The sequence below is a fragment of the Cuculus canorus genome, chromosome 20 (genome assembly GCF_017976375.1).
Source record: "Cuculus canorus isolate bCucCan1 chromosome 20, bCucCan1.pri, whole genome shotgun sequence".
NCBI lineage: Eukaryota > Metazoa > Chordata > Aves > Cuculiformes > Cuculidae > Cuculus > Cuculus canorus.
In genome coordinates this window covers 5,699,934-5,717,658 of record NC_071420.1, presented here as the reverse complement: position 1 = coordinate 5,717,658, position 17,725 = coordinate 5,699,934, and the positions used below count along the sequence as shown (strand labels likewise).

At 43.0% G+C, this 17,725-nt stretch overlaps 1 protein-coding gene across 3 annotated transcripts; it reads left to right on the top strand.

The window, feature by feature from the left end:
• Positions 1–17,363, top strand: CRK (CRK proto-oncogene, adaptor protein). Of its 3 annotated transcripts, none has more exons than XM_054084991.1 (3): positions 1–319; positions 7,908–8,443; positions 14,077–17,363. In XM_054084991.1, exons 1-3 carry the CDS (start codon positions 76–78, stop codon positions 14,212–14,214), a joined length of 918 nt encoding a protein of 305 aa, XP_053940966.1. In that variant the 5' UTR covers positions 1–75; the 3' UTR covers positions 14,215–17,363. The 3 variants fall into 3 exon arrangements, with proteins under 3 accessions (XP_053940966.1, XP_053940967.1, XP_053940968.1); XM_054084992.1 differs by having other exon boundaries at positions 7,908–8,273; positions 14,077–14,219; XM_054084993.1 differs by lacking the exon at positions 14,077–17,363 and adding an exon at positions 11,209–14,070.
• Positions 17,364–17,725: the final 362 nt, after the last annotated feature.

The window sequence follows — 17,725 nt, the reverse complement described above, 5'->3', positions numbered from 1 at the left end:
GGCCCGGGCCGGGGCCGCCATTTTGGGTGGCTGGGCCGGGGCGGCGGCGGGGGGCGGGCAGCGAGCGCGGCCCCCATGGCCGGGCAGTTCGACTCCGAGGACCGCGCCAGCTGGTACTGGGGGCGGCTGAGCCGTGCCGAGGCGGTGTCGCTGCTGCAGGGGCAGCGCCACGGCACCTTCCTAGTGCGCGACTCGGGCACCATCCCCGGCGACTTCGTACTCTCGGTGTCCGAGAGCTCCCGCGTCTCGCACTACATCGTCAACAGCCTAGGGCCGGCGGGAGCCCGGCGGGCCGGCGGCGAGGGCCCCGGGGCCCCGGGTGAGTGACCCCGCGGGCTGGCAGAGCACCCCCCGCCCCGGGCCGCGCTCGCCGGAGCTGCCGGGCAGCGGCTGCGGCTGCTCCCCGGGCTGAGCCAGCTGTCTGCACCGCCTGGCAGCGACCCGGGGCCGGGGTGAGCCTCTGCGGCTTGTCCCTCCTCTGCGGAGAGACTCCGCAGCGCCTTGGCGGCTTCTGGAAGATCCCACTGCTTGTGACCCTCCTGAAAGACCCCACAGCGCGTGTTGCCGCGTGCTGGTTCCTCCCCGCCTGAGAGACCCCGCAGCGCTGTTGGAGGACCCACAGCACTGGTTGTAGCCTTCCTGAAAGACCCCATAGTGCTGCGTGTAGCCCTCCTGAAAGACCCCGCAGCCCCTGTTGGAGCCCTTCTGAAAAATCTCATAGTGCTTGTTGTAATCGTCCTTAAAGACCCCGTGGCACTGGTGGTTGAGCACTGGTTGCTCTTCTCCTTAAAGACCCCACGGCTCTTGTTCCTCCTCTCCGAAAGACCCCACAGCGCTTGTTCTTCCTTTCCTGAAAGACCCCACCTCGCTGTTCCTCCCCTCCTGAAAGACCTCGCAGCTCGCCCGGGCTTTTCTGTTCATAAACCAGTTAACTTAATAATCCTCCTTGTTCTCTCAGCCTGTGGACGATTGTGTGGAAGTGTTATCTCAAAGTCTGAGCTCTGACAAGTTGGTTTTGCAGGAGAAGGCAGGCTGTGAGGCTCCTTTTCAAGTCATGAATCCAAAGTAGTATGTGGGTAGTTTAAGTAGCGGGAACTTTTCAGGGATGTAAAAGCAATTGCTTCTTTAACTCAGGCGTGAAGTGCATTTTTTTCCCTTGTGTGTTAAAAAGGAAGGTTTGATTTTTTCTTTTTTTCCTGCTTGGCCTAACATTTAATAGGAAAACAGCATGGTTTAAGCCTAAGAGTTATAGAGCAGAAGATACTGATTGTGCCAGAGGGAAAACTGCACTGTGAGAAGCAGCGTTTCTGCAAGCGTAACTGCATGAACAGGAGCAGCCAGCAGCGCAGCATCCTTCGATGTGTAAGGATGTGTAATGCCAGGGCAGCAGCAGCCCTGCTGGGGCATGGTTGGAGTTGGTACTGGAACTACTCGAATTTAGATATGAATGCTAACAAAACGCTGTGGGTCTGTTGCAGGTGTCTCAGAGGAATTTTGAAGTGTATTAAACCTGCGTAATGAGAGATTTGGTGAACTTAGGTAGCAGAAAGTAAACACTGTGCAAATTGCTACACGACAGTCGCTTTCTGATGTAGGTCTGTGGTTGCAATAGGAGACTTATATTGGGAAAATGCAACGCTACTTGTTATGGAAATGATTTTTCAGTCTCTGCAGAGACTGTAGTTGACTAAGGAGGAGATAGTCTAAGAAAAAAACCTGTTGCCTCTAGGTTTGCACTGTTCTACAGTGATTTCCCCTGCTCAGGGGAACACTTCAAATTTGGGAAAGTCTGAGGTCATTGTGTTTATCCCGGAGTGCAGTCATGAAAAGCTCCGTGAGGTAGAAGTTAAAGGTGGCTGAATTCAGCTGGATGTAAAGTGGAAATTGTCATTGCTGCTGCTGGCAGGAAAATGGTTTGCCACAAAATGTGGTGGGTTTGCTGCTGTTTGATGGCTGTGAAGGCAGGGGTTCCTCGCTGTAGGTTTGTGGAGGTTTGGTGTGGAAGTTGTTGCAATGCTGGACTGTTGTTATGTAGCGCAGAATAAGATAGCGGAATGGTTTGTTGTGGAATCCAGCCTAATGGGATGTTAAAGACAGTTGTGATGAAGAACACTGGAGTAGGTGTGCTGTCACCTCTGCGCAGTTTTCTGAAGAGCAGCTCATCTCTGAAAAAACAGCGTTTTTCATGGTATCGCTTGAGTGCGTTGCCATCCTGACTTTGTCGTGTCACATTCATACACCAGTAACACTTGTGGGGTGGACAATGTTACAGGTGCTAAAACTTTATGGAGTTTTGGTATTCTTTTTAAAGATCACTGCTGTAACTGTGTGGGCTGCTGGCACAGTAGGCTTAATGTGTGTTAAAAAGTATAATTATGTTTTGCTTGGTGTCTTCCCCTTCCGCCCCCGGTGTTATGAGGATTGGTGATGCATCGCTCTTGCACTGCAGATACTTCTGTGCTGAGGTTTCAGTAGTTTTAATTAAATCATGTCTCTGTGCTGCTATTGCTCTCTCTCACGCTCAAGCCAAAGGAAGCGCGGGGGTGTGTCTAGGTTAAATTACGCTTACAGTGTAATTAAGTTTTTCTTTCCAAAAAAAAGTAACTGGGGGAAATGTTCTGTAGTGGGAGGGAGAGAAAATGTTGGTAGGAGATAGAAGATAATTTTATGTTTGGATAGAGAGGCTGATGCAGTAAAATGAGGGAAATTGTCATGCTTATTTGTTGTGATCAAGCTAAAACATTAGGAAGAGCAACTTTGCTACGTTAATTGTATGGTACAGTCTTTTGAGCAGTTGATTGTCAAATGCATGCATCTTGCTGGGAAATATAAATGCACCAGGTCAGGTTCTTCGGTTGATTTTTAAGTGTGTGTGCAGCTCAGCGCTGCTTCAGTGCTGCTGTGTGTGGGGTATGAGGAACGCACCCTCAGTACAGAATGAATGAGATGAGGAGTCTTGGCTTCCCTAATAGAAAAAGCCATAGTGTCACAAAACCGTGATACTTTCTTCCATTTCTAAAGTATAAAATAAACTTGCCAGCTTTTCCTTACCTTCTGCGTGATATGTTGAGTTTCTGGCTTCTTGCGGATGATTTTTCAGCAAAAGGGAAAAAGAATTTAACAGAACTTCTCCAAACAGCTACATATCCCTGAAATGTTTTAAGGCTGTTAAAAGAAAATAGGATTATTAACACCATGCGGGCGTTAGCGTGGTAGTGGGCAATAGAGGAAATATTTAGATATAGCCTGTGTTTGCAATTTGATGTACGGGTCGGGGGTATAAATGTATGATAGGTCCTAAAGCCATATGTCTAAAATACCTGAAGATCGATGTGCTTTCTATTGAGAGTTCTGTTGAAGAGCTGTAAAGTTTATATCTCTGAAGTAGGAAGTGTGGCAGGTGCCGTGTAGAAGGTGAGGTTTTCAGTAAGAATGCATTTTAGCTTCTAAATCATTTGCATTGTGATTTTAAAAAGTTCAGAGTGTACTTCCTGGAGTCAGAGAATCTTTACATGTTGATGTCTGTCCTCAGCTCTCTGTGAAGTGGCTGTAGATGTGCAAGCAGTGTTGGTTTAACTCTGACACTTGAGGGGTTTTTGGTTGGGCTTGAGGTTTTTATTTTTATTTTGTATGAAGGTCTTAAAATGCAAACTATTAGAAACTCATCCTCTGGTTACCTGCAGGGATGCCAATATGTAACTTATGTAAGATATTCTCCTGGTGTGCTTGCAGCTCTTCTCGGGAGCCACCGAAAACAGGATTTGCTGCTGTTACGAAGTTTCCGTGGGTACTTAACCTGTTTTACTCAGGCGTGAGAAGGCAGTTACTTAAGAACAAGGAAGAAAGGCATCCTTATGGGGTGAGGGAAACACGCAGGCTGGAATGCGATGCCTTCATAGCACAGTTCCCATGTGCTCCAGGAGGAAATGGTCTTACATCACTGCCATGTCTCACTTTGGAATGAGAGCCTTGCGTCCCAGTACCCTGTGTGATAAGAACTGCTTTTCTTGCTTAATGCAATTTATAAGTTGGTGGGTAGGAAGGAGACACCCGTACAGACCAGAGCTGGAAACAGAAGTGACAACCTGTGTTTCTGTGACCTCTTCCCTGCCCTGGAAAGGAAAACTTGGGAAGAAAGGGAAAGCTCCTTAGTGTCAAGAGCACAATTGGAGTGAACAAAGAAATGTAAACCCTCACAACATCTGAGAAAGTGAGAAGTTGCTTTATGGTTCCACCACCTGCCTGCGCTTGGAAAAACTGGGATATTCGGTGTTTTGTACTCCTGCTTTCCTGTATCGATACAGTATTTACAACAAATATAAGTGATCTTTTCCAGAGTGAGGTGAAGCCAACACAGTGTGGAAGTTTTTTTGCCAGGAGGGAATGGGTGTCAGTAATGGAGAACTGACAGGGTCCAGATCTGAGGCTTGTTTTAATTCTGGGGCACTTTGGATTTTAACTTTCCTCGCCTTCCTGAGCACAGAAGTTTCAACAGCTGTTCTGACATGTTGAAATGGATGGAATCAGGGTAAGTCCTAGCACAAACAGAGTTAGAATGGCCTAAGAAAGAAAGGTGACACAAGCCCTTTTTGCTTCTCCTTCAATGGAGTCACCTTACAGAGCCGCTGGTAGAGGTGCGAGCTGAGCAGCTGTGCTTCCGTTGGCTGTGCAGAGCTGGGAGAAGGGAAAAGAATTTCTGCTACTGGTTCTGAAGCTTTAGTAGGAAGTGACTGCAGTTCCTCCAGTAGCCAGATGTACCTTTACAGCCTTCTCCTCTTCCTGAGAGCCCTCAGTGCTGCTCAAACTTGTGCCTTCAAGAAAACCATCCCAGAATAATGAAAGAAAACAGCTCTTTGTTTCCAAAAAGCACTTCTCTTGACGCTGTAAATTTTTCTTCTGGTAGATCTTGCTTTACTTTTCCATTTGCCTACAGATGTGAGAAGTGTTGCTGTTTAAACATGGAGCATGAAGAATTCAGAACTTTGTAGCCCGTAGTGAATAGACTTATTTCCATAAGTGAGCATCTTTCGGCCCCTTGCTTTGCAGCTGAAAAAGAGTGTGCACAGAAGACTTAAATTGATAGTTTATTGTGGGGCTTTGTAAGGCAGAGTTGTATTTTATTTCCAACCTGCAACTTTTGACTATTTTGTCCTTTTAATGTGTATTTTACCTGAATTTAGTAGTCTTTTTTGTAAATTCTCCAATGACCAAGCTGCTGCCTTTATATTCTTTAGTAATTAATTTGGATGTAGATCTCTTGTTGAGAAGAGGTTCTCCAGGCTTTCCTTTTTTGTAGCTGCCTTCTGGTTTCTTTTAAAACAAGAGCACCAGAAGTGCAGGTAGTATTCTGAGAGTGTCCTCCTTATGAAGGTGATGTCTCCCCTTTCTGCTGCTGATCTGTCCCTTCAGGGAGTGCATTGATCTTTCTCATCCTAGAATGTGTTTGAGAAGTGTGTGTTCTCCCACTTCGATTGTGAAAATAGTCTTTTAGAAGATGATTCTCCAGGATACAGCGCACTGATTTCAGTCAGTCCTTCCCCATACCTAAGATTCCAGTGGACTTTCCCCTTTAGAGTCCAACTTTGGGTTTATTCGGGTACATTTGGCAACTGTTTCAGGCTGGTTTGCATTAATTTAAGAGGATAAACCTGTTCAGAAGGGGAAAAAAAACCAATGCAGAAACCCTTGTTCACCCTCGTGCTGACGGGGCTGATGGATGTTATTGCTGACCTCATTTGCTGTGAGTTTGATTTTTCTGTACAGTGGTTTATCTGGAGACAGAGATTTCAGCATCCGGACTGAGTCGTTTGTAGCAAGTTCTATAAAGGTGAATTAGTGTTTCAGACTCTACGTTTCTGTCATGTGAAGGAAGTTCCATGTCAGTGAAGTCACCCGAGACTTGGTCTTCTCCGTACAAGTCCAATGATCTTTGCTGTCCTGCTCTTCTTAAAGTTTCTCTAAATTTTCCTTTTGCTGCAAGTGTCTGCAAAGCCTCGATTCTTAAAGGTTCACGTCTAAGATAGCAGCAGTTCTACACCGGTTTTTCTGTCGCTGGGTCTGTCTGAAGCTTGATGTCTACACCACTTGTTAGAAAGGTTTCCCACTTCCAGTGCTAGTGGAAGTGCAGCATTCCCAGATCATATTATATGCTTTTGTTGTGGGTAAGCTGGTTTGAAGTGGCTAGGGATGCTGCCTGTCCAGCCAGAGGTCATCTCCTGTGAGACCACAGAGCTGAGAGCTGCCACTGAGCTGACATTCCAGACCTCTCACTCAGTCTGGAGTTGTACCGCACACTGCATCTCATTGACAGCAGTGGAGAGGGCTTTGCATCATTTCAGCATCCTGCTTTGGGAGAATAAGTTGGACTCTTCTCTGCCCATGCTGGGTTTGTACTTCTTACTGATATATACCTTTGCTTCCTTATCTCTTGGTGATGCCAGTTTGTGTTTTGAGTTTGTTTTTTTTTTAATTTCAAGGGCATTGCTTTGGATTTTTGATTTACTTTCGAAACTCTTTCAGGGCTGTTAATGCATGCGAATGTGTGTTTTCTGATGGCTTAGTTCTGCTTCTTTGAGTTGCCTGTAATGAGATTCACTGGTGTTTATTATGTTCCTTCAGGATATTTCAAAACTTATTTATTGGGTGTTTGTGTTGATTGTATTGAATCTGCCCTTTTTGCTAACGGAAACCCATTTTGTGCTCTTGAGAGAACCTCTTGTAGCATTAGCTTTCTGTGCTGACGGTGCAACTTTGAAGGGGGGGGATTGGATCAGTGACAGCTTGAAGAGTTCTGCTAGCTTTGTACTCAGGAGCCGAGTCTCGCACTGTTAGATATTCCCTGCAGAGACACAGACTTGCAAAGTAAGCATCTCCTTCTAAAAGAGTTACTCATTAAAGCATAAATCTTTTCCTTTCCACTGCCCTCCCTGAGCCTTCCACAATTCTTCCCATAACTGATTACCCAGCCTCTGGTGCATGGTGGAAACAGAACCTTGTGTGTACGGTTTTTCCCAGCTGGAACATGAAATGGAAAAAAGTGCAGTGCACAGATTGAGCACTGAAATGTATTTCTGCACTTTGATACTTCTCATGAGATGAATGTGAATGTCGTCTGTATTTTAATGTATTTGAGGTTCAGATTTACAGCTTAGGCTTCACCTGACAAGTACGACAAAGAAACCACAAGATATGAGATTAAAATACTGAATTGTACCCATTGTGAAAACATAGGTTGTTGCTTTGCATTGTGTAAAATACACATAATTTTCTCTAATGATACCTTTTATCAAGATGGAAAATAACTTTGTTTGATCATTCACATAAAAGGGTTTAGTGCTGTGCTGAGGAGTTTTCTGTAGTGTCCGTCCCAAGACACATTACAACAGGTAAATAGCAATTATCAAAGTGTTGTCCTTTTGAAATAACTTTGAACTGCAGAAAGGAGTTAAAAAAAAAAAAATCAGTTCCCTGAAATTGTACCAAAATTTCATTTCTTTTTTAGACTAGAGGATAAAAAAGAAAAAAAAAAGGGAACTTTCTGTTACTGAAAATTGCATAGGCTGCTGAGAAACTCTGATGTACTGAACAGTTTTATCTGTCGGGTCCGTATCATGTTCAAGGAAACAAGATATTTTTATCCTAGGTCCGGAAGTTTGGCACTGCCAGACTTCCTTCTTTTTTTTCTCTTTTGACAAAATCTTTAAAAATAAAACTCCATCCACACGATCACGGTATTGCTGCCTTTAATTAGAAATACACAGAAGAGCTGGATGTGGTGAATGTTGATCTAACAATGACCAAATTCAGTATCGACTTCCCTGTCTGTGCATGTATTTGTCTTCTCAGATGTTTAATTTACAGCCGTAACTGTTGCGTGCTCCCTCTGATGTGTTTCCTTCTTCTTTCAGGGTTGAATCCCACCAGGTTTCGAATAGGTGACCAAGAGTTTGATTCCTTGCCATCTTTACTGGAATTCTACAAAATACACTATTTGGACACTACAACCTTGATAGAACCAGTTTCCAGATCCAGGCAGAATAGTGGCGTTCTCCTCAGGCAGGAGGAGGCTGAGTATGTGCGAGCTCTCTTTGACTTTAATGGAAACGATGAAGAAGATCTTCCATTTAAGAAAGGAGACATACTGAGAATCCGGGATAAACCTGAAGAGCAATGGTGGAACGCAGAAGACAGCGAAGGAAAGAGGGGAATGATACCTGTTCCTTACGTCGAGAAGTATAGACCTTCCTCTGCTTCAGTATCTACTCTGATTGGAGGTAACCAGGATAGTTCCCACCCACAACCACTGGGTGGGCCGGAGCCAGGGCCCTATGCCCAGCCCAGCATCAACACTCCGCTCCCTAACCTCCAGAATGGCCCTATTTATGCCCGGGTTATCCAGAAGCGAGTCCCTAATGCCTACGACAAGACAGCCTTGGCTTTGGAGGTACATAATGGGCAAAACTTAGAAGGAAGAGATCTGTTCAAGGGATTTCCCTTGCAATCACATTATAGTTTTGTAGGAAAAAGAAAGGGAAAAACGTTGTTAATACTGATTTTACATCATAATTGATAAGTTATGGATAAAGGCTTTTTCAATTAATAAGTAATTAGTCACATGTAGACTAGAGTTTGATTCTTATAGCATGTTTAGGTTACTGAACCAATGTCATGTCTTTGTCAAACATCACTAACATCAGTGTTTCCCATCCGTGTTTTCACTTCTGAAGTCTGTTTTATTGGGGGAGGGAGCGGGAATGGTTTGAGTTGGATCTGACCCTGTGTTCACTGTTGCCTGCCTCGCCCCAGTCTGGACTGGGTGGGTGGGTGGGTTTTCCCCAATTTGTCAACAGTTTAAAAGCAATCAGTGCAAACGGTGATAGTCATTTCAAAATGACACATATTGGGATGGCGATGAGGATTTTTTTTTGTTGTAACATGTTGACCTTGAGCAGATGACTTTGAGTTTGTGAAGCAGGAACATCACAACCCATAAGGGAGCTCTCCTGCAAAGCAGTGATTGATGGAGAATGATTTGTCATAAAGCAGTGAGTTTCCCTGAGGTTGATTCATTTCCTGATACATCACATACTTGTACATGCCATTTTTAAGGGTTTTTTCCTCTAAAAAAGGAGACTGGAGAGCTCTATCTCTGCACATCAGGTAGTTAACCCCAGGTTACATTTGGGGAAGTTGAGACTAAGAGTGTTGCCGTAGGACGATATGTAAATGTATCCTTTAATCTAGGCTTTCTTTGAGCTCAAGGCTCTGGAATTTCCTGATACCTAATTGACTTCCTGTTTATATAACAATTTAAGTACTTGGGGAAATAACAGTTTCTGTGCTGAGTCAGAGCATCTCCCCTTCGCTCTCAAATACTTTGTTTGTGCACAGCACAAAGGGCATCGCGGTACCTCAGTGCTGCGGCAGCTGGAGGTACAGGAATGGCAAAGGCAGTGCATTCTGCGTGCCTGATACCTGATGTGCGGCCTAGGGGGGGTGGTTTATTTTCCCTGTTGTAGGTAAATTTTGTCTAGGGAAGCAGTACAAATATACTCAGAGTTACTGTATGCTTTGTGGTATTTCAGAATCAAGAGAGCCAGGATGCAGAACATAAATTTTTGAGTTGAGAAGCATCTGTAGAAATTTATGTCAACTCACCAGATTTGGGAGGAATGTGAAGTTTTTAAACCTCAGACTTTCACAGCACCAAAAATGCTGTCTTCTTCCCTCCTTCTCTCACTCTCTCTACCCATCCACCTCCTGGAGCTTGGAGATATTCCAGAATGTCATTGTGGACCGTTGCAATTAGCAGATGTTAGGTTTTCTTTGAGTCACTGGATATTACGTTGTGGATTATTTATCAAAACCTTTTGGTTTCCTTCTAGATTTTGTATTTTAGAGTTCATTTACTAGTGTTCTATTAGTGGTTTCTTAAGCTTAACTTCACATTTTATTCTACTCAAAGCAGAACCCCACAATATTGCCCAGCTAACAATTCGGGAGCATGGAGTGAAATAGAAATGCTGGATAGAGGAAATGGAGGATAATCTTGGCTGTCATAAGCAACTTTGAGTGAAGTCAAAATCCTTTAGATGTAAAGAACAGGTTGTGAATGCCGTGTCAGTTCCGTACTCACTAAAACTCCCAGGATCTCTCAAGTGTGCTGTGCTTTGCGAAGTGCAGTTTTATGGAGAACACCTCTGTTCCGAGATAACTTGCACCCCCAGCATCTTTCGCTGACTTGTGATAACTGGCCAGATAGCTGAGTGTTTTGGGGGCGGGACTGAGGTTCTGCTCACTGTGTGAGGTTCATAGTGTCCTCCTACCTTTACATCAGAACGATGGCCTTTGTAGGCCTTGTAAGCGTGGTTAGACGCTTAACTTGTTGACGTGTTGAACCTTTTGGTTAGTATGATGTGTTCCTGTCTTGCTGCAGGTCTACATTTAAGAAATATGGTAGCAGAGGTGGTTCTTTATTCTGGGTATAATATTGGGAAACACTAGTTTTAATATTTGAGCCATTTATCGCTGCTTCTTGTAGGCTTTTTCACGGCTTTATCATTTCAAAATACAGTGTCACTGAGTTGCTTTTGGTGTCTGTACAGGAACAAATAGCAATATGCGCTTCACTGTCTCCCAGTTTTTCTTCATCCTGTCTTTCAAAGTGCTGTTTCTTGTCTCCTTTTTTTCACATTCCCTTTCACTTCATGGTGTTCCTTTCCTGTTTATTTACAGATCTCTTTCTTAGATAAATTAGTAGAAAGCATTATGTACATCTTACCAGTCCACTTTTGCCCAGACCTCTTTAAGAACTATGAATAAAGTGGGATACTTTCAAAATGAAAACTCTTATCCTTAAATCTGGAAATAGTGATGGGTGGGGGTGGATCCCACTGTGTCTCTTAGGAAAATAGATTCCTAACATCAAACATTTTTGACCCAGACTGCAAACAGAATCTCTGTTCTGTTGTTCTGAAACTGACACAGTTCTGAAGAGCTCAAGGAAGGAGGATCAGAAAAATGATGTTCTAATAAAGGCTGTGCTCTATTAGGGAACAAAGATGCAGCAGGAGAGGATAACTTTTATTTTACTTGTAACTGAGCCTATTCGAGGAGTTGTCAGCCTGTATTAATTAAGAGAAAAGGTGGAGATCTGTGTGGTGAATGCTCTGAGATCCATCGATTTATTTTTTGTCTTTGTACCAGTAGCAGAACTCTGGCACCTTGACCTCGCCAAAGAGGAGTACGTGGAATAAACCCACAGCACACAGAAGTCTTCACGTCAACCATCAGTTTTGCTTTGAAGCATACGGGATATATTTAGTTTTAAAACCTCTGATGAAGACTGAGACAAATCTGGCTTTGTAGCAGGGTACAGTGTTGTTCTTGAAGCGCTGTGCGTGGTAGGATGATAGACTGATGGTACCATACGTCAGCATTGAAAGGGAGGAGAGTTCAGAATCTGCTTTTGGTCTAAATGTTTTAAAATTCTGCCACTTACAATAATAATTTTTAAAAGTTCTCTGTGTTGTCTTCAGGAGAGTCTTTGAGCTATAAGTTAATATGCAGAGTTTCAGAGCAGATCTGGAAAGATCTATAAGTCATTAAGGAGCAAATGGTAGCTGTTTTCTTAAGCTGGCATTGTGAAATGGCCCATGCTTAGTCCTGCTCCCATAGGTGTGAAGATACACATAAATGAGAGAGATTGTACCAGAGAGAGGGCGTGGTTGCTAAATGGCATTACCACCATGGTAAAAAGGGAATAGCTCAGAGGCCTTTCGTATTCAAATGGTTATTGAAATGTGAATTTCAGCTCTAGCTTCTTCGAGTAGGGAGATTTTATAAATGGGTGTTGCTTGCTGCTACAACCCTGAAACCCCCTTGAACACCAAACAGCTACAGGATGCTTCTGGCAGTGAGGGAGTGTCACCAGTTTCACGTACTCTAACTTGCTGTCGTTGCACTGTTGAACCCATCTTTTGCAGGTGAGTTCTTCATAAGGTATTGAGGATAAACTCTGTATGAACACAAAGTTGCAGTGATAACTCACTGAGAGCACAGAAGGCAGCAGGCGAAGAAAAACATCTTGCAGATAGCAAGCTGTAGTGCAAGTTAGACTTTGCATTTCTGTGTGGGTTGGAGGTTACGTTGAAGGCCAATGCATAGATTATAGCCAGGTCTGAAGCAGTTTAAAGTTATCTGGGATAGCGGTCTTGAAATGGTTGTGATTAGGAAATAAGATTTTCTGCTTGTAGTATTGTCACATTTTATCTTATCCTTGTTAAATTATGCCTGATGTTTTGGTCACAGAGTAGTTTCATTGGTACAACCCCCCAGTGATTATTAGCAGTAGCAAAATTATATATACTGTGCAATTAAATTCCTGAAGAGCTGAAAGTAGCATTCAGCAGTCGAGGAAGGCTTCCTTTTTGCCTCTAGCAAATACATAAGAGGATTTTCTTCAAAATATAATTCATTAAAATGTCTGTACTAATGAGTACAAAAGGAAAAATACAGCTCTACAGCGAGAGTCCCAGGCGTGCCTCTCATTACCAGAGAAGTCATCATCAGAAGCGTGGGAAGCTTAATTAAGTGTCCACATAGCAGTTTGAATTTATGGACTGTTAAAAGCTGTTCTGGCAAAAGATTTTAAGTGTTTAAAACCTCTAAAGTTAATGGAGATTGGTAACATCTCGCATTGTTTCCCTTGTTCGTCGTTCACTGCCCAGAAAGCGAGAATAGCGAGAATCTGGTTTGTTTGAAGTTGAAATGCAGTGAGGAGCATCTGTGTAAGCGAGTGACTCTGCGCAGTGAACTTGTGGATGCGATGCAGCAGGGCTTGTGGCCATGCCTGGAGAGTCTATTTACAGTATTAATGAAAGAAAAAGACTGAATCTGCCCCAGAAGCATTCTCCATGTGTGACCTGGGAAGAATTCTGAAAACTGCTGTGTGGTACTTGTAAATAAGATTAGTGATAAAATTGTACACTGAGGGGTGGAAATGGGTAGACAGATTTTTAATATGGCATTTATCAACTCTACAGTGCCTGTCTTTGCAATGTAAATTGTGTTTCCTTTGGTTCTATAAGAGCTATGTAATTAGAGTACCCATCAAACAGAACTGGGCACTGATCAGACCGATACTTGTGACCCTGACTTGAACTCCGTGACTGCACAGCCTTGGGAAAGGGGCTGCTGCACAGCTTTCCACCTTTGTCAAAGGGACATAATACCTTTAGGATTGGTTATATGAATGTTAGGGTGGACATTAGTAGATGAGAGAGATTGCTGCGCTTTTATTTAACGTAGCACATTAGAACTGGATTCTTTTAAACTGGAGTGTGTTGTTTCATCAGCCTATAGCATCGATTGTCTTTACTGAACCCATGGAATTCATTTATGTGAGAGGTCCATGGTGAACAAGACTGAAAGGTCCTCTGGCTCTGCCTCTGGTAGTAGCTGGTTGTGGAGGTGGATGCTCAGAGTAAGAACAGAACAACCTCATGGCAGCACTAGTTCTTATTCCCCCACGTATTTTCTCAGTGTTTTATATCTGTGGTGAGATGGAGATTTATATATACACACATATATGTATCTCCCAGGCTTATCCAGAACTTTTTCAGTGCTACCTGAAAAGCACTTGGTGGAATTTCTAAACTAAGAAGCAGTTTAGCTTGCAGGTGAGTGTGTGCTTTGTACGCCTTTGAGCCTTTCCTCCCTTCCTGAGGTGCCTGGTAAAGAAAAAGCAGCGCATGAGGCTCTGTCCATTCAGTGAGGTGTGTTTATAGTGATAGTAGCTGTTGTCAAGCGCCCAGAGCGCTCTGAAGGATTGGTGTTGGGTTGCAGGCTCTTCATTTTACGTAGTTCTCACTTAACCTAAGTACACTCCTTTCTCTCTGTCCTTCCTTCAGAAGTGAATAACGTGGGGTGCTAGGCTGGTGTATCAAAATGGTCAGAGTAAAACTGCTTTTTTGGAAGTGAATCTGTACGCTTGGGTGATTGACCCAAAGGGGAGGGGCGGGAGCACATCTGATGTGTCTTATGAATTGTGACGCTTCCTGATTTCTTCCCCTGCAGGTCGGTGAGCTGGTAAAGGTCACAAAGATTAACGTGAGTGGTCAGTGGGAAGGCGAATGTAACGGCAGGCGCGGTCACTTTCCATTCACACACGTTCGTCTGCTGGATCAACAGAATCCTGATGAGGACTTCAGCTGAGTGTGGCTCTACAGTTGCGCTTACAGATGGGAACAATCTCAACTTGTTTTTATTGCAGAGGCCATCCAGACTATGTTCCGACAGATGTTGAAAGCGGTATTGCTTGTATAAGCGTTCTGATAACCTGCAAACCCCTGGGACTGAACACCACCATTCCTTAATCAAGGGTCATGTAATTCAGGGTACGACAGTAGATAACTTGTGTGTCAAGAGGCAGAACTAGTTCATGATTCTAGGTTGTGATGCCTGCTTATGTCCACGTGCACAACAGACTGGACCTTTCCAGCACCTGCGGCTGGAGAAGGCAGTAATGTAGATGTTATGGTAACATTTATAGCTCTCTCCAGTCCTATTCCTTATGTGGCTTCTTCCTCAGGCAATGAACGGCAACCTTAGACAATTCAATATATAGATAGAAATTTCACAAATTTATCCTGGAGCTTTCTCCGTATTTTTTTCCATCCTGGATTCTCTGTCCTGGAAAGGCTCTCTGGTGCTTTGCACGGTTGGTTAACTGTGCACAGTACTGATTTCTGTAGAGCCCGCTGGGGACAGCCTCATGATTTACAGATGCTTTACCACTTTAATGGTAAATGACAGATCAAATCAACCTCGGAATTCTAGAAGTTTGTGGACACTAGATTGATTTCTTCAGTACTGTCAATGCTTCAAACGTAGCAACTGATTTTAAATTAAGATTTCTCTTAACACGCCTATCTCTCTTTTTATCCACAACTGTAAGGCTTATGGAAGTGTAAACGTCCATATCAGTGCTGAAAAATACATGCGTAGCACTTTAATGCAGACCTTCCAAGCAGTGTTTGATCACTAAATATACTAAAATATTGACACTGCTTTCCACTGAATTAAATTATGTAGGGACAGTTTAATTTTTCTGGAATTCTCCAGTACTCCTGTTGTACAGCACAAATCAGTGTCGAACACAGTGAACTGACAACTCAAATACAGCTTTTATTTTCAAGTTACTCTGGGGACTCCCCCGGTTTAATTCCCATCTGTAAAATATTTGATAGTGAATTCATGAGGATTTTATTTTTAATAAACTAATGGAAAATACCTGTGTGCTTCTGGATTGATTCTCAAAAGGCGTTAACAGAGTAACTACAGCTTCATAGCTCATAACAAATCAGTGCATCGCGTAGGTGCATTATGCACTGCTCGATTTTATTCTTTTTTAGGCTGTTCTTCTAATTATCTGGGTTTCTCTAACATAAATCAGAATGGATTCAGTAAGTTTTGTAAACTGAAATCAAACACTGAAGTAACCATCCCTTGCCTGTACCCTGGGTTGTTTTCCAAACACAGCATCCAGTGACCAAACTTAGCAAACAAATCTGTACAGAGCAGACTTTCTAAGTGGTATCTGACTGAAAATGTTACTTTGGTTGATGCAAACCGTGTGACAAGCATGGCTCTGACTGTCAGTGCTGCAAGGGCTCGTTCCCACTGCAGCGGCTGTTGCTGCGAGGCACCGACCGCACAGCAAATACTGGTAACACTTTACCTCAGAACTGTGTAACATGCTGGAATCAATATTACTGTTCTATTTAAGTACTCGTCGTTTTACTGCGAAACTAATCCATCGGCAAGTCTGACTAATTTTCAGGTAACGGGCACTCATTAATTCTGTAGACTAACGCCATGTATGTTAATTGTACTTCCCGTCACCGATCTCATGAGCACTACTGAGGGTCGTTGAAAACTGACAGTCGTGGCAGTGGTGTAGGAACAGCAACGCAGAACCTGCCGTGCCCTCCTGGCTGGGATTGCTGCCTCGGCAAGGAGGAGTGCCTGGGATGGGGGAATCTCTTCTAGCGTAGCAGAAAATCCACTGTGAGGAAAAACATCAAGGAACTAACTTGAGGTTCTGTAACCCATCGGTTTCTTTAATGGTAATTTTGTATTTCTCCTCTGACCTTGGCGCTTATTCTGACTGATTTGTTCCCAATAGCTGCACTCGAAATAACAGCCTGAATGCTGAGTTTATCAGTTGCTGTTATATGCTTGTATTTTTCTTCAGGTATTGCAGAAGAAACAACGAACTCTGTGTTCTGAGAGTAACACAGCTTGTTCTGAAATATTTTTTCCAATCGCTGTTGATGAAAGCCCCTATGTTTGTACCTTTCCAATCAGCAATTATTTTAAGATACCAAAAGAACTTTTTTCTGAAAGTTTTCTTATGCAAATCTTGCCTTTTTAATACAAAAGACGTAATTTGAATTAACTAGCAAATACCCTGCAAACTTTGTAGCTGTGTTTTTGTTAAGACGGTATAAATTGTGAATATTTGTACACTTTGAAAGAGCAAAAAAACAGAAACTAGAGGAGTCTTAATAGCTGCTGTTGCACTAGAATCCTTAGTTCTTGTTGAGCAGTTTTTCTTAGTCAGCCGATACATTAACGCGACTGTTTTCCACTGTTCAGTTCTAAGCCGAAATGTGGTTTTGTTTCATAGGTGATAGAAATGAGAGTTTGCATTTGGACGAAATAGACATTTCAACTTACCGAGCTCTTAAAGGAAACTAGGTAGAACAGATGTTCATGACCGTGTAGATGAAACCCTTTCGTGGCCTTTGTTTATCCTCTTCCATTTGTTCCCTCCCTTCTCCCTGATGCGTGCAAAAAAATCATTGCAAAGACTGTTGGTCACAATCTTTTGTCTCTCCTGGGCTGTGGTTTTGGTCTCTCATGCATAGGCAGGTGTTGGAACTAGAATAATCTTCTCTAGAGAGACACTGCGAAAGCAGACTGCTCAATTACACTGTGTTCTTCTGGTGCATTTACACATTATATCACACTAAAAAGTACAACTGGCTGCTATGGTTTTTTAATATATATTTCATTTTGGTAAACCCCAGCCTTTTTACTAATATTTGACCTGGTTAAATCTTGTTAATCTGTTTGAATTGTATTTGTTAATAATGCAAATATTTCTAATCATCTTAAAACACTTCATTTTTGTTAATGGTTTTGGGGAAGGATTCTAACCAAACCCGTTTGAAGAAAAATATGAACATGTGCCATTGTATGATAACACTATCCACTTTCTTGACAGTTACAGTCTTTTTTATTTTTTTGTAGCATGTAATGTATATGTTCATAGTACGTGAAGTAAATAAAAGTATAGCCAAAAATTGGGCTCAGTGTCATCATCAATCAGCTCTTCTTGGAACACTTGCATTTAATAATCCAGAAATGGAGTTGTGGGTATGGGCATTGTTAATTGGCCGGACTCGTATGAAAACAATTAAACACAGCACTGCAGAAATAAGGAAAAATGGGGTGACTAAATAACTTCTCAACCTGTAAAATATGGCTTTTTTTTTAAACAAGGTTTAAACAAGGCTTTCTGTAATTAAATTAGGTGCTCGAGTCGAGGTGGTGGTGGGAAAGTGTATTGTTGCTGCAAAAGAGTCTTGTGAGGAACGATGAAATGAGACTTCCTGGCTCTTGGTCTTGCTTCTGCCTACATGCGGGACTTGTTCTCCAG